At 47.4% G+C, this 13,421-nt stretch overlaps 2 protein-coding genes across 2 annotated transcripts in view; one reads left to right on the top strand and one right to left on the bottom strand.

Moving 5' to 3' along the window:
* LOC128378393 (3-oxo-5-alpha-steroid 4-dehydrogenase 2-like) overlaps positions 1–12,345 on the top strand; it is a 14,729-nt gene extending 2,384 nt beyond the window's left edge. The window contains exons 2-5 of the mRNA XM_053337898.1: positions 3,748–3,904; positions 9,122–9,245; positions 11,997–12,147; positions 12,279–12,345. Coding sequence (XP_053193873.1) covers positions 3,748–3,904; positions 9,122–9,245; positions 11,997–12,147; positions 12,279–12,345 — 499 coding nt within the window. The remainder of the gene's footprint in view (positions 1–3,747; positions 3,905–9,121; positions 9,246–11,996; positions 12,148–12,278) is intronic.
* LOC128377823 (NACHT, LRR and PYD domains-containing protein 12-like) overlaps positions 1–13,421 on the bottom strand; it is a 419,396-nt gene that overhangs the window by 274,980 nt on the left and 130,995 nt on the right. The gene's annotated exons all lie outside the window — the stretch shown is intronic.

The raw sequence follows: 13,421 nt of genomic DNA, 5'->3' as shown, positions 1-13,421 counted from the left end.
GAAGACTCTTTAACTCAGAAGACTCTTTAACTCAGAAGACTCTTTAACTCAGAAGACTCTTTAACCCAGAAGACTCTTTAACCCAGAAGACTCTTTAACCCAGAAGACTCTTGAACCCAGAAGACTCTTTAACTCAGAAGACTCTTTAACTCAGAAGACTCTTTAACCCAGAAGACTCTTTAACTCAGAAGACTCTTTAACCCAGAAGACTCTTTAACTCAGAAGACTCTTTAACCTAGAAGACTCTTTAACTCAGAAGACTCTTTAACCCAGAAGACTCTTTAACTCAGAAGACTCTTTAACTCAGAAGACTCTTTAACCCAGAAGACTCTTTAACCCAGAAGACTCTTTAACCCAGAAGACTCTTTAACTAAGAAGACTCTTTAACTCAGAAGACTCTTTAACCCAGAAGACTCTTTAACTCAGAAGACTCTTTAACCCAGAAGACTCTTTAACTCAGAAGACTCTTTAACTCAGAAGACTCTTTAACCCAGAAGACTCTTTAACCCAGAAGACTCTTTAACCCAGAAGACTCTTGAACCCAGAAGACTCTTTAACTCAGAAGACTCTTTAACTCAGAAGACTCTTTAACCCAGAAGACTCTTTAACTCAGAAGACTCTTTAACTCAGAAGACTCTTTAACCCAGAAGACTCTTTAACCCAGAAGACTCTTTAACTAAGAAGACTCTTTAACTCAGAAGACTCTTTAACCCAGAAGACTCTTTAACTCAGAAGACTCTTTAACCCAGAAGACTCTTTAACTCAGAAGACTCTTTAACTCAGAAGACTCTTTAACTCAGAAGACTCTTTAACCCAGAAGACTCTTTAACCCAGAAGACTCTTTAACCCAGAAGACTCTTGAACCCAGAAGACTCTTTAACTCAGAAGACTCTTTAACTCAGAAGACTCTTTAACCCAGAAGACTCTTTAACTCAGAAGACTCTTTAACCCAGAAGACTCTTTAACTCAGAAGACTCTTTAACCTAGAAGACTCTTTAACTCAGAAGACTCTTTAACCCAGAAGACTCTTTAACCCAGAAGACTCTTTAACTCAGAAGACTCTTTAACTCAGAAGACTCTTTAACCCAGAAGACTCTTTAACCCAGAAACAGGCAGCAGTGGAGGATAAGATCTAAAAAACACAATCCTATGATGAAAAGTAGTGGTTTGGTTCCTCTGACTGATGCAAATTCAGGAAGCTTATCTCTTATCTCCACCCGGTTGCCACAGTTACAGCCAAATCAAGCGCTCCTGCCGAGCTCCACACTGAAACGGCTCACTGAGTCTGAAAGCAGCATGAAGCCGAACACTGATGTTCAGATATCAGCCGATCAGAGAGGAAAAGTTCACCTGAAGCAGACTGTAGAAGAACATCAACCATCAAACATCAAACATCTTCATACCAGACTAACTACTTCTTATTTTACTCGATTTCTTTCTTCATTTATTTTCCACTTTGAAATAATGAAGCTGTGTTACAAAGTCAGACTCTTTGTGTAAACCAGAGGAGTCAAACTCATCTTCATTCAAGGGCCACAGACAGCCCAATATGATCTCATGTGGGCTGGATCATTAAAAAGATGGAGGGAACGAGAGAAGAAAAGAAGGAAAAAAGAAAGAAAGGGAGGAAGGAAGGACAGAAGGAAGGACCATAGACTGTATATGAGAAAGGAAGAAGTGGGAAGGACAGATGGAAGGAAGGACAGATGGAAGTAAGGAAGGGGGGGAGGGAGGAAAAGAAGACAGGAAGGAAAGATGGAAGGAACAAAGGAAAAAAGAAAGAAAGGGAGGAAGGACAGAAGGAAGGACCATAGACTGTATATAAGAAAGGAAGAAGTGGGAAGGACAGATGGAAGGAAGAAAGGAAGGAAATAAGGAAAAAGAAAGAAAGAAAGAAAGAAAAGGAGGAAGTACAGAAGGAATTAAGGGAGGGAGGGAGGGAGGAAAAGAAGACAGGAAGGAAAGATGGAAGGAACAAAGGAAGGAAATAAGGAAAAAAGAAAGAAAGAAAGAAAGAGAGGGAGTATAGAAGGAAGGAAGGAACAACAGATGGAAGGAAGGAAGGAAGGAAGGAAGGAAAGTGGGCCGGTTCTGGCCCACGGGCCTCATGTTTGACACCCCTGGTTTACATGTTCCACCACGACAGTAAAGCTCTGGTCTCTTCACAGCTGAGCGGTTTCTCTTAGTTTCAGACTCAGTTCAGTTTCAGGCTGCCGTGTTTGTGTCTCCACACGACTCTCTAGTCAGTTGAGCCTGAGGAAAGACATCCAGTTCAGCAAGTTCAGGTTTAAATCCTCCGTCTCTGGAACCAGACCTACCTGGAACCAGACCTACCTGGAACCAGACCTACCTGGAACCAGACCTACCTGGAACCAGACCTACCTACCTCAACAGAAGACATAATGACATGTACTTACATTTGAGATAGAAGGAAAACTAATACAAACACCAATCAAAGTATTACCTGTGTGGTGAGTAGTAGTAAGTAGTACAGCTCACTGGGCTCCTCCTGGACATGAGGGCCGAATCCTGTGACTGATCCACACACACTCATCTGAGAGTCCATCGTCCACACGGAGACGCTTTCTGGTTTAAACGCAGGGTGGAAATGAAGCTTTCTGAAACCTGGTCCCAGGGTGGAAACGAAGCTTTCTGAAACCTGGTCCCAGGGTGAAGACGCATACTTGCGTTTTGATGATGTCATCGCCACACCCCTCGAGCCCTCGTCTTCTTCTTCTCCTTGAGTTTGGTTTCTTCTACTGCCGATTTGTAAACAGCGCGCAAGCTTTATGTGCATGCTCCGCCTCTTCCTCTTCCTCTTCCTCTCCGTTTTTGGTGAATTTCTGAAACTGAAACAGCGCCGCCTATAGGCTGGAATATGAAGTAGTGTGTTGAGTCGTGTTGAGATGGATCCGTTTGGACGCAAATATTTTTGGAACAATGCCGGAGAAAACAGAGGGGGAAAAGATGGTTTATGTACGTGTGGACTTGGCCTAAGTCCTTCTGAACAACATCCCCGAAGCAGTACCTCAGTAGACGCTGATGCTCATGACTCCCGTTGAAGAGTGCAGCATCTTTAAGGTCTGCAAACAGCTCCATCCAGACCTGAGCCCTATAGAAATCAATGGTTACACATAATTAAATGACTTCATGATGGCTACTTACCTTCCTTTTCTGAATCTGGACCATCAGGACTCAATCCTCTGGTTGTTGGTGGATGAGCCATACATGTGGCTGGACCCCTCAGAGCAGTGGTCCGTGTTGATAGTGATTGTAATTTTGCAGCCCAGACATCAATGGAGAGAGCAGACAGGAGTCCAGGATGTCTTGTATTGAAAAGGTTTATTTACTTCATGAAGGAGAAGTGAATGAATGATCAGTAGACGTTACATGTCCTGATGCTCCTCACTCGGTCTCCGTCCATCTCAGCTCACCATGAACTCTACAGACGACAACAGCAGCTCGTATTGGCTGCTCCCCGTTATCACTTCCTGTTCAACCCCGGAGTCGGTACATTCCCTTCCTGGTTGATGGTTGATATTTGTTAAAGTGTCTCACATGTTGTAATCTTGGTTTGGACCTCCAGGCCACCGTACAAAATGCTCAAACATGCTGCTTATTATTTAATCATTACTCATATTTATATTATTCTTACAGAGAGAGTTTGGTTGTTGCTGTGGTTACCGTGGTAGCCGTAGTTACCGTGGTTACCGTGGCGACCATTTGACTGATGTGTGTGTTCCTCAGGAGTTTCATCTACGCCTTCCTGACCCGAGGCCGTCCCGTCCCGCTGCTGCTCGTCGTCTACGCCGCCGTCTTCTGCTCCATGAACGGCTTCCTGCAGAGTCACAGCCTGCTGCACTGTGGTCGCCATGACGACGGGCGGCTGATGGACGCATGGAGGGCTGCAGGTCAGTCATAACCTGTGTGTGAAACTTTCCAGCATAGACACTGTGGAGGAGAACCGGAGCATGAGCACAGGAAGAATCCAACCGAGAGGTACGAGGAGTTAAACCAGAGGAGTCATTAAAAAGATGGAAGGAGGGAAGGAAATAAGAAGGGAAGGAAGGAAAGACAGGCAGAAGGAAGGAGGAAAGAAAGGTAGGAAAGACAGACAGTGAAGGAAGGAAGAAAGGAAAAAAGGAAGGTAGGAAGGACAGATGAAGGACAGAAGGAAGGAAGGACAGATGGAAGGAAGGAAGGAAGGAAGGAAGGAAGAACATAAGAAAGGGAGGAACAACAGATGGAAGGGAGGAAGGAAGGAAGGAAGAAAGGAAAAAAGGAAGGTAGGAAGGACAGATGAAGGACAGAAGGAAGGAAGGACAGATGGAAGGAAGGAAGGAAGGAAGGAAGGAAGAACATAAGAAAGGGAGGAACAACAGATGGAAGGGAGGAAGGAAGGAAGGAAGAAAGGAAAAAAGGAAGGTAGGAAGGACATATGAAGGACAGAAGGAAGGAAGGAAGGACAGATGGAAGGAAGGAAGGAATGAAGAACATAAGAAAGGGAGGAACAACAGATGGAAGGGAGGAAGGAAAGAAGGAACTGAGAAAGGAAGGAAGGAAGGACGGTAGGAATGACAGATGGAAGGAAGGAAAAGAACACAGGAAGGAAAGTGGGCCGGATTGTTCCCCTCAGAGGGCCGGTTCTGGCCCGCGGACCTCATGTTTGACACCCCTGCTCTATACCAACTCAAAGCTTCACAGTTTTAGGTTTCAGTGGAGAAGCTTTAAACCAGATGAAACTATTCAAACATCGGCTCTTTTTAAAAAGTCGTGGAGTTGGTAAAAAACACTTTGTCTAAAATCTTGGAAGTAAAAAGGGAGTTTGGAAATTGGTTTCAAATTAGACAAAACCGAAGACCAGATGTTTCTTTTTCCCGACATAAAGTCTGAGACCACCGCACCGAAGAACAATCACAGGAAATTTAGAGTTTGGAAACCTGTCAGCAGTGAGCTATGTGCTCTCTCAAGAGGTTTATATAATGTTTCATTGTGTTTAAAGACCGTGTAAAGTGAATTCAGACATTTATTACATTACTAAACACATTAAATAGGTCATAAATGTATTTCTATAAAAGGTGTAAAAAGCATTTCAACCATTTAGATTTGAATAGTGGAGCTAGGATTAGCATAAACCCGCCCCTGCTGCTGTAGAGGTAGAAATACATTCAGCACACACTACTACTACTACAGTCTACAGTTAGCCAGTTAGCTGAGTTAGCACTACTACTACTACAGTCTACAGTTAGCCAGTTAGCTGAGTTAGCACTACTACTACTACAGTCTACAGTTAGCCAGTTAGCTGAGCTAGCCGACAAGCTAGCAGCTGAGTTAGCACTACTACTACTACAGTCTACAGTTAGCACTACTACTACTACAGTCTACAGTTAGCCGGCGAGTTAGCAGCTGAGTTAGCCGGCGAGTTAGCAGCTAAGCTAGCAGCAGCTCTCAGATGTAGCGTCCATGTTTCTGGTAGAGGTGGTGACTTTGATTGACAGGTGACACTTGGTAGGGGGCGGGGTTTCAGCGGACTCGGAGGCCACGCCCACAGCGTTTGGGAGCAGAGAAAGAGGCTGATTTTTACACAACTTTGAAGCCTAATTTCATATATTTGGCGATTTTTTTAACCATTCAAATTTGGCAGGGTGGTTAACAACACACTTTTCTGTGGTATGTCAAACTCAGAACACATATTTATTCTTACTTTATGAACTTTAAACAGTCATTGTCTGTTTAAACGTTCATCAGCAGACGGTCAGCTGACACACTGATCTGTTCATTGTGAGGAAGCTGCTTTGTGTTTGCTCATCACAGTTTCTATAGAGTTGCTGCTACTGTGTGCGTGTTAGTGATGGGTTAGTGATGGTTAGTGATGGGTTAGTGATGGGTTAGTGATGGTTAGTGATGGGTTAGTGATGGTTAGTGATGATTAGTGATGGTTAGTGATGGGTTAGTGATGGTTAGTGATGGGTTAGTGATGGGTTAGTGATGGTTAGTGATGGGTTAGTGATGGTTAATGATGGTTAGTGATGGTTAGTGATGGGTTAGTGATGTGTTAGTGATGGGTTAGTGATGGTTAGTGATGGTTAGTGATGGTTAGTGATGGGTTAGTGATGGTTAATGATGGTTAGTGATGGTTAGTGATGGTTAGTGATGGTTAGTGATGGTTAGTGATGGGTTAGTGATGGGTTAGTGATGGTTAGTGATGGTTAGTGAGGGTTAGTGATGTGTTAGTGATGGTTAGTGATGATTAGTGATGGTTAGTGATGGGTTAGTGATGGTTAGTGATGGGTTAGTGATGGGTTAGTGAGGGTTAGTGATGGTTAATGATGGTTAGTGATGGTTAGTGATGGGTTAGTGATGTGTTAGTGATGGGTTAGTGATGGTTAGTGATGGTTAGTGATGGTTAGTGATGGGTTAGTGATGGTTAATGATGGTTAGTGATGGTTAGTGATGGTTAGTGATGGGTTAGTGATGGGTTAGTGATGGTTAGTGATGGTTAGTGATGGGTTAGTGATGGGTTAGTGATGTGTTAGTGATGGTTAGTGATGGGTTAGTGATGGGTTAGTGATGGGTTAGTGATGTGTTAGTGATGGTTAGTGATGGTTAGTGATGTGTTAGTGATGGTTAGTGATGGTTAGTGATGGGTTAGTGATGGGTTAGTGATGGGTTAGTGATGTGTTAGTGATGGTTAGTGATGGTTAGTGATGTGTTAGTGATGGTTAGTGATGGGTTAGTGATGGGTTAGTGATGGGTTCGTTGTAGGTTTCTGTTGGTTACAGAAGAACATTTTGTAATAGCTGAGTTAAAGTCCTCTACTGAAGCTCTGAGGAACAGAACAAAAACCTCCAGCTCAAAAACCATTCCCAGAATCTATGAAATATGATCTCACAGTTATTGAGAGCAAAGGTTCACATACTGAGGTTACGGTTCTACTGTCCTCATGAGGGCTTTTATAAAGATGTTGAATTTGTTTTGACAGCAGAAGAAGAAGTTTGGAGCCTCGACTGCCTTCATTCAGATTTGCTTTTTTTTGGTAAAGCAGATAAAATTTCTGCTTGATTCCAACATTGTTTGTGTGTGTGTGTGTGTGTGTGTGTGTGTGTGTGTGTGTTTGTGTGTGTGTGTGTGTGGAAGGAAGTGTTTAATGGACGAACACGAACCATCTTTAAACCAGAAGATGTTTTAAGGTGGAATGGCTCCAGCCAGTGTTGGATCTTTACTGATATAAGGGCGTATTCCTGATGTAGTGTGATGTGTGTTTCTGGTGTTAGTCTGTGGTCTAACGGGACCATAGTGAGCTGAAAGTGTTTATGAGGTCTCTGGATGTTTAGTGAGTGAAGGAGGAAGTCTGTTAGAAGAATGTAAATTACTGTGAATCATCTTCAGTATGTGTTGTTTGTGGCTTCGCTGCAGATATTTAAGGGAACCTTTAACGAGCCAATGTTTTCCATCATAAACTCTCAGGGCGTACTCACACTAAGGCCAGCTGTCCCTCCGCCCCCCCCCCCGCCCCCCCCCCCCCCGTCCCCCCCCGTCCCTCGCTGGCCATTTTCTGAAAGGCCGCTGAGAGACTTAGTCGGCTCTTATCTGACACGTCCACAAAATCATACTGAAGTCCTGATGTGATCCGACTGTGAGACTAAAGTGATGATGGTGATGGTGATGATGATGATGATGATGATGATGAAGGTGACGGTCAACAGAAAATATCAGAGCTCTATTTAACTCCCTTTGTCCAAATCTCCCGCCGCCTGCCAAGTGAAACCACACCCATGACTCCATCAATGCATGTGATGCAATACGTGCAGCTGAAGAAACATAAAACATGCTCAGTGTGTGTTAGGGCCGGGTAGAGGCCGGGTGGAGGCTGGATGGAGGCTGGTGGAGGATGGGTGGAGGCTAGGTGGAGGCCGGGTGGAGGCCGGGTGGAGGCCGGGTGGAGGCCAGGTGGAGGCTGGATGGAGGCTAGGTGGAGGCCGGGTGGAGGCTGGGTGGAGGCCAGCAAAATATTTAATATGTATCATTGCTTTGATTGTGTGTTGTTTCAATGATGTAAACTGAGCTGGTTTTAATGGAATTGTACAAAGTTTGAAGTCACTGTTTTAAAGGGTGGGGGGGGGGGCACTCTACATGGACCCCAGGAAGAGCAGCTGTTGCCTGGGTAACAGCTAATGGGGATCCAACTAAACTAAACTAAACTAAACTAAACTAAACTAAACAGCTGATGAGTTAACACAAGGCTCTCTGAAGCTGGTTCCTCTGAGTCAGGCCTGAGTCATGCAGGGTTAGATACTGATGCACTGATTCAACTCTTAGTTTAATGACTCAGAAATCAGATTCTGCTCTGCTCTGCTCTGTGTGAAGCTGCTCTGCTCTGCTCTGCTCTGTGTGAAGCTGCTCTGCTCTGTATGAAGCTGCTCTGCTCTGCTCTGCTCTGCTCTGTGTGAAGCTGCTCTGCTCTGCTCTGTGTGAAGCTGCTCTGCTCTGCTCTGTGTGAAGCTGCTCTGCTCTGCTCTGTGTGAAGCTGCTCTGCTCTGCTCTGCTCTGTGTGAAGCTGCTCTGCTCTGCTCTGTGTGAAGCTGCTCTGCTCTGCTCTGTGTGAAGCTGCTCTGCTCTGCTCTGTGTGAAGCTGCTCTGCTCTGCTCTGTGTGAAACTGTTCTGCTCTGCTCTGCTCTGTGTGAAGCTGCTCTGCTCTGTGTGAAGCTGCTCTGCTCTGCTCTGCTCTGTGTGAAGCTGCTCTGCTCTGTGTGAAGCTGCTCTGCTCTGCTCTGCTCTGTGTGAAGCTGCTCTGCTCTGCTCTGTGTGAAGCTGCTCTGCTCTGCTCTGTGTGAAGCTGCTCTGCTCTGCTCTGTGTGAAGCTGCTCTGCTCTGCTCTGTGTGAAACTGTTCTGCTCTGCTCTGCTCTGTGTGAAGCTGCTCTGCTCTGCTCTGTGTGAAGCTGCTCTGCTCTGCTCTGTGTGAAGCTGCTCTGCTCTGCTCTGTGTGAAACTGTTCTGCTCTGCTCTGCTCTGTGTGAAGCTGCTCTGCTCTGTGTGAAGCTGCTCTGCTCTGCTCTGCTCTGCTCTGTGTGAAGCTGCTCTGCTCTGCTCTGTGTGAAGCTGTATGATGTTCTCTGAGTCTATCGTGTCTCTGGTTTCAGGGTTTCTTCTCTTCGTGGCTGGTTTGATCATCAACGTCCACAGTGATCACATCCTGCGCAACCTGAGGAGACCTGGAGAGATCGTCTACAGGATTCCTTACGGTACTCCAGACCCGGATCAACCCAGCAGAGTCTGGCATCCAACAACTCATGGAGCTTTTCCACTAAACAGTTCTAGCTCGACTAGTACCTGGTACCTGCTGCTCCATCAGGGATAGTACCTGGTACCTGCTGCTCCTCCATCAGGGATAGTACCTGGTACCTGCTGCTCCATCAGGGATAGTACCTGGTACCTGCTGCTCCATCAGGGTTAGTACCTGGTACCTGCTGCTCCATCAGGGATAGTACCTGGTACCTGCTGCTCCATCAGGGATAGTACCTGGTACCTGCTCCTCCATCAGGGATAGTACCTGGTACCTGCTCCTCCATCAGGGATAGTACCTGGTACCTGCTGCTCCTCCATCAGGGATAGTACCTGGTACCTGCTCCTCCATCAGGGATAGTACCTGGTACCTGCTGCTGCTCCATCAGGGATAGTACCTGGTACCTGCTCCTCCATCAGGGATAGTACCTGGTACCTGCTCCTCCATCAGGGATAGTACCTGGTACCTGCTCCTCCATCAGGGATAGTACCTGGTACCTGCTGCTCCTCCATCAGGGATAGTACCTGGTACCTGCTCCTCCATCAGGGATAGTACCTGGTACCTGCTGCTCCTCCATCAGGGATAGTACCTGGTACCTGCTGCTCCTCCATCAGGGATAGTACCTGGTACCTGCTCCTCCATCAGGGATAGTACCTGGTACCTGCTGCTCCATCAGGGATAGTACCTGGTACCTGCTCCTCCATCAGGGATAGTACCTGGTACCTGCTGCTCCATCAGGGATAGTACCTGGTACCTGCTGCTCCATCAGGGATAGTACCTGGTACCTGCTGCTCCATCAGGGATAGTACCTGGTACCTGCTCCTCCATCAGGGATAGTACCTGGTACCTGCTGCTCCATCAGGGATAGTACCTGGTACCTGCTCCTCCATCAGGGATAGTACCTGGTACCTGCTGCTCCTCCATCAGGGATAGTACCTGGTACCTGCTCCTCCATCAGGGATAGTACCTGGTACCTGCTGCTCCATCAGGGATAGTACCTGGTACCTGCTGCTCCTCCATCAGGGATAGTACCTGGTACCTGCTGCTCCTCCATCAGGGATAGTACCTGGTACCTGCTCCTCCATCAGGGATAGTACCTGGTACCTGCTGCTCCATCAGGGATAGTACCTGGTACCTGCTCCTCCATCAGGGATAGTACCTGGTACCTGCTGCTCCTCCATCAGGGATAGTACCTGGTACCTGCTGCTCCATCAGGGATAGTACCCGGTACCTGCTCCTCCATCAGGGATAGTACCTGGTACCTGCTGCTCCTCCATCAGGGATAGTACCTGGTACCTGCTCCTCCATCAGGGATAGTACCTGGTCCCTGCTCCTCCATCAGGGATAGTACCTGGTACCTGCTGCTCCATCAGGGATAGTACCTGGTACCTGCTCCTCCATCAGGGATAGTACCTGGTACCTGCTGCTGCTCCATCAGGGATAGTACCTGGTACCTGCTGCTGCTCCATCAGGGATAGTACCTGGTACCTGCTGCTGCTCCATCAGGGATAGTACCTGGTACCTGCTCCTCCATCAGGGATAGTACCTGGTACCTGCTCCTCCATCAGGGATAGTACCTGGTACCTGCTGCTGCTCCATCAGGGATAGTACCTGCTGCTCCTCCATCAGGGATAGTACCTGGTACCTGCTCCTCCATCAGGGATAGTACCTGGTACCTGCTCCTCCATCAGGGATAGTACCTGGTACCTGCTGCTCCTCCATCAGGGATAGTACCTGCTGCTCCATCAGGGATAGTACCTGGTACCTGCTCCTCCATCAGGGATAGTACCTGGTACATGCTCCTCCATCAGGGATAGTACCTGGTACCTGCTGCTCCATCAGGGATAGTACCTGCTGCTCCTCCATCAGGGATAGTACCTGGTACCTGCTGCTCCTCCATCAGGGATAGTACCTGGTACCTGCTGCTCCATCAGGGATAGTACCTGGTACCTGCTGCTGCTCCATCAGGGATAGTACCTGGTACCTGCTGCTCCATCAGGGATAGTACCTGGTACCTGCTGCTCCTCCATCAGGGATAGTACCTGGTACCTGCTGCTCCTCCATCAGGGATAGTACCTGGTACCTGCTGCTCCATCAGGGATAGTACCTGGTACCTGCTGCTCCATCAGGGATAGTACCTGGTACCTGCTGCTCCTCCATCAGGGATAGTACCTGGTACCTGCTGCTCCATCAGGGATAGTACCTGGTACCTGCTGCTCCATCAGGGATAGTACCTGGTACCTGCTCCTCCATCAGGGATAGTACCTGGTACCTGCTGCTCCATCAGGGATAGTACCTGGTACCTGCTCCTCCATCAGGGATAGTACCTGGTACCTGCTGCTCCTCCATCAGGGATAGTACCTGGTACCTGCTGCTCCATCAGGGATAGTACCTGGTACCTGCTGCTCCATCAGGGATAGCGTTACAGAGATTGGTTTCTCTTCTCTTGCTTTGTGTGAGACAGAAAGACACATACAGCAGCAAGTACACCATCGCCTCCATGTCCTCCATTGGTCAACGTAGCGTTGCTATGACGACCCCGCTCACGTTGAGGAGGAACTATAGTAATGGAAAAGGTTCCTGGTACCAAACCGAGCCGAGTAGAGCTAGAACTGTAGAGAGGAAAAGCTCCTTAATACTCTGATTTGCTTCTATTGGTCAACCGTCAGCAGCCTCCAAGCTTCATTCTGGGTGCTTTTTTATTTCTCAGGAGGAATGTTTGAGTTTGTGTCCGGTGCGAACTACCTGGGAGAGATCGTGGAGTGGTTCGGTTACGCTGTAGCTGTGTGGTCCTTACCCGCCTTCGCCTTCGCCTTCTTCACTGCCTGCTCCATCGGGCCCAGAGCCTGCCAGCACCACAGGTATGTAATCTGATTATTAATCTGATTACTAGCTTTATAATCTGATTCCACGCAGGTTTAGTACTTGATGTTTGGGTTAGCGACAGTAACCTTCACATGAACTCTGTGTTTCCTTCTGCTCTGTCCTGCAGAGACTACCAGCAGAGGTTTGAGGACTACCCTCGCTCCAGGAAAGCTCTTATTCCCTTCGTCCTGTGAGGATGAGCAGCGTCTGTAACAAACTGTTTGGGGGGGGGGGGGGGGTTATTTTTCTTCTTAAATTAAAGCCATTACTAAAGATGAGCCTCTCTCAGGTCTGTACTGATGGTGCCAGTCCTCCACACCCAGACAGTATCATCCATCCATCTACCCATCTACCTATCTATCCATCCATCTATCCATCTATCCATCTATCTATCCATCCATCCATCTATAAGAGTCCATATTTGGTCCTGACCCACCAGACTGTGAATAAACTGAGTTGTGTCCAGTGCTCTATCCTTCTTTCCTTCCCTCCACACCCAGAGAGTATCTATCCATCTATCTATCTATCTATCTGCCCACCTATCTATCTATCTATCTATCTATCTATCTATCTATCTATCTATCTATCTATCTATCTATCTATCTATCTATCTATCTATCTAACAGAGTCCATATTTGGTCCAGTAGGCCTGAAGCATCCCAAAGGTTTGCTGTATTCTGTGAGGTTATGGATGAGTTACAGGACAAGCAGGCTCCTCACCAACCAGCCTTCTGTCTCCGTGTGCTGGTCCAGGTCACCAGGTCTAGACTGGACCCTTTAAAGAGACCCAACATTCCTACAGGAGCAGCAACAACCAAAAACCCCCTTTAACCTTCCTCCGTCGTCCTCCCAGGTCAAAGTGACCCGTCTGTTTTGACTGTTCCTTCCTTCCTTCCTTCCTTCCCTCTGTGCTTCCTCTCTCCTTTCTTTCTTTCCTTCTTCTCTCATTCTTCCTTCCTTCTGTCCTTCCTCCCCCCTACCTTCCTCTCTTTCTTCTTCTCTCCTTCTTTCCTCCCTCCCTCCTACCTTCTTTCCTTCCCTCCACACCCAGAGAGTATCTATCCATCTATCTATCTGAGTCCATATTTGGTCCAGTCGGCCTGAAGCATCCCAAAGGTTTGCTGGTGGCTGGTGGCTGGTGGCTGGAGGCTGGTGGCTGCTGGCTGGTGGCTGGTCCAGGCTGCGAGGCTGGTGGCTGGTGGCTGGTCCAGGCTGGTGGCTGGAGGCTGGTGGCTGGTGGCTGATGGCTGGTGGCTGGTGGCTGGTGGCT

This window comes from Scomber japonicus, chromosome 2, assembly GCF_027409825.1.
Source record: "Scomber japonicus isolate fScoJap1 chromosome 2, fScoJap1.pri, whole genome shotgun sequence".
NCBI classification, from domain to species: domain Eukaryota; kingdom Metazoa; phylum Chordata; class Actinopteri; order Scombriformes; family Scombridae; genus Scomber; species Scomber japonicus.
Note: the sequence above shows the minus strand (reverse complement) of the source record. Positions and strands in the feature narration are given on the sequence as shown.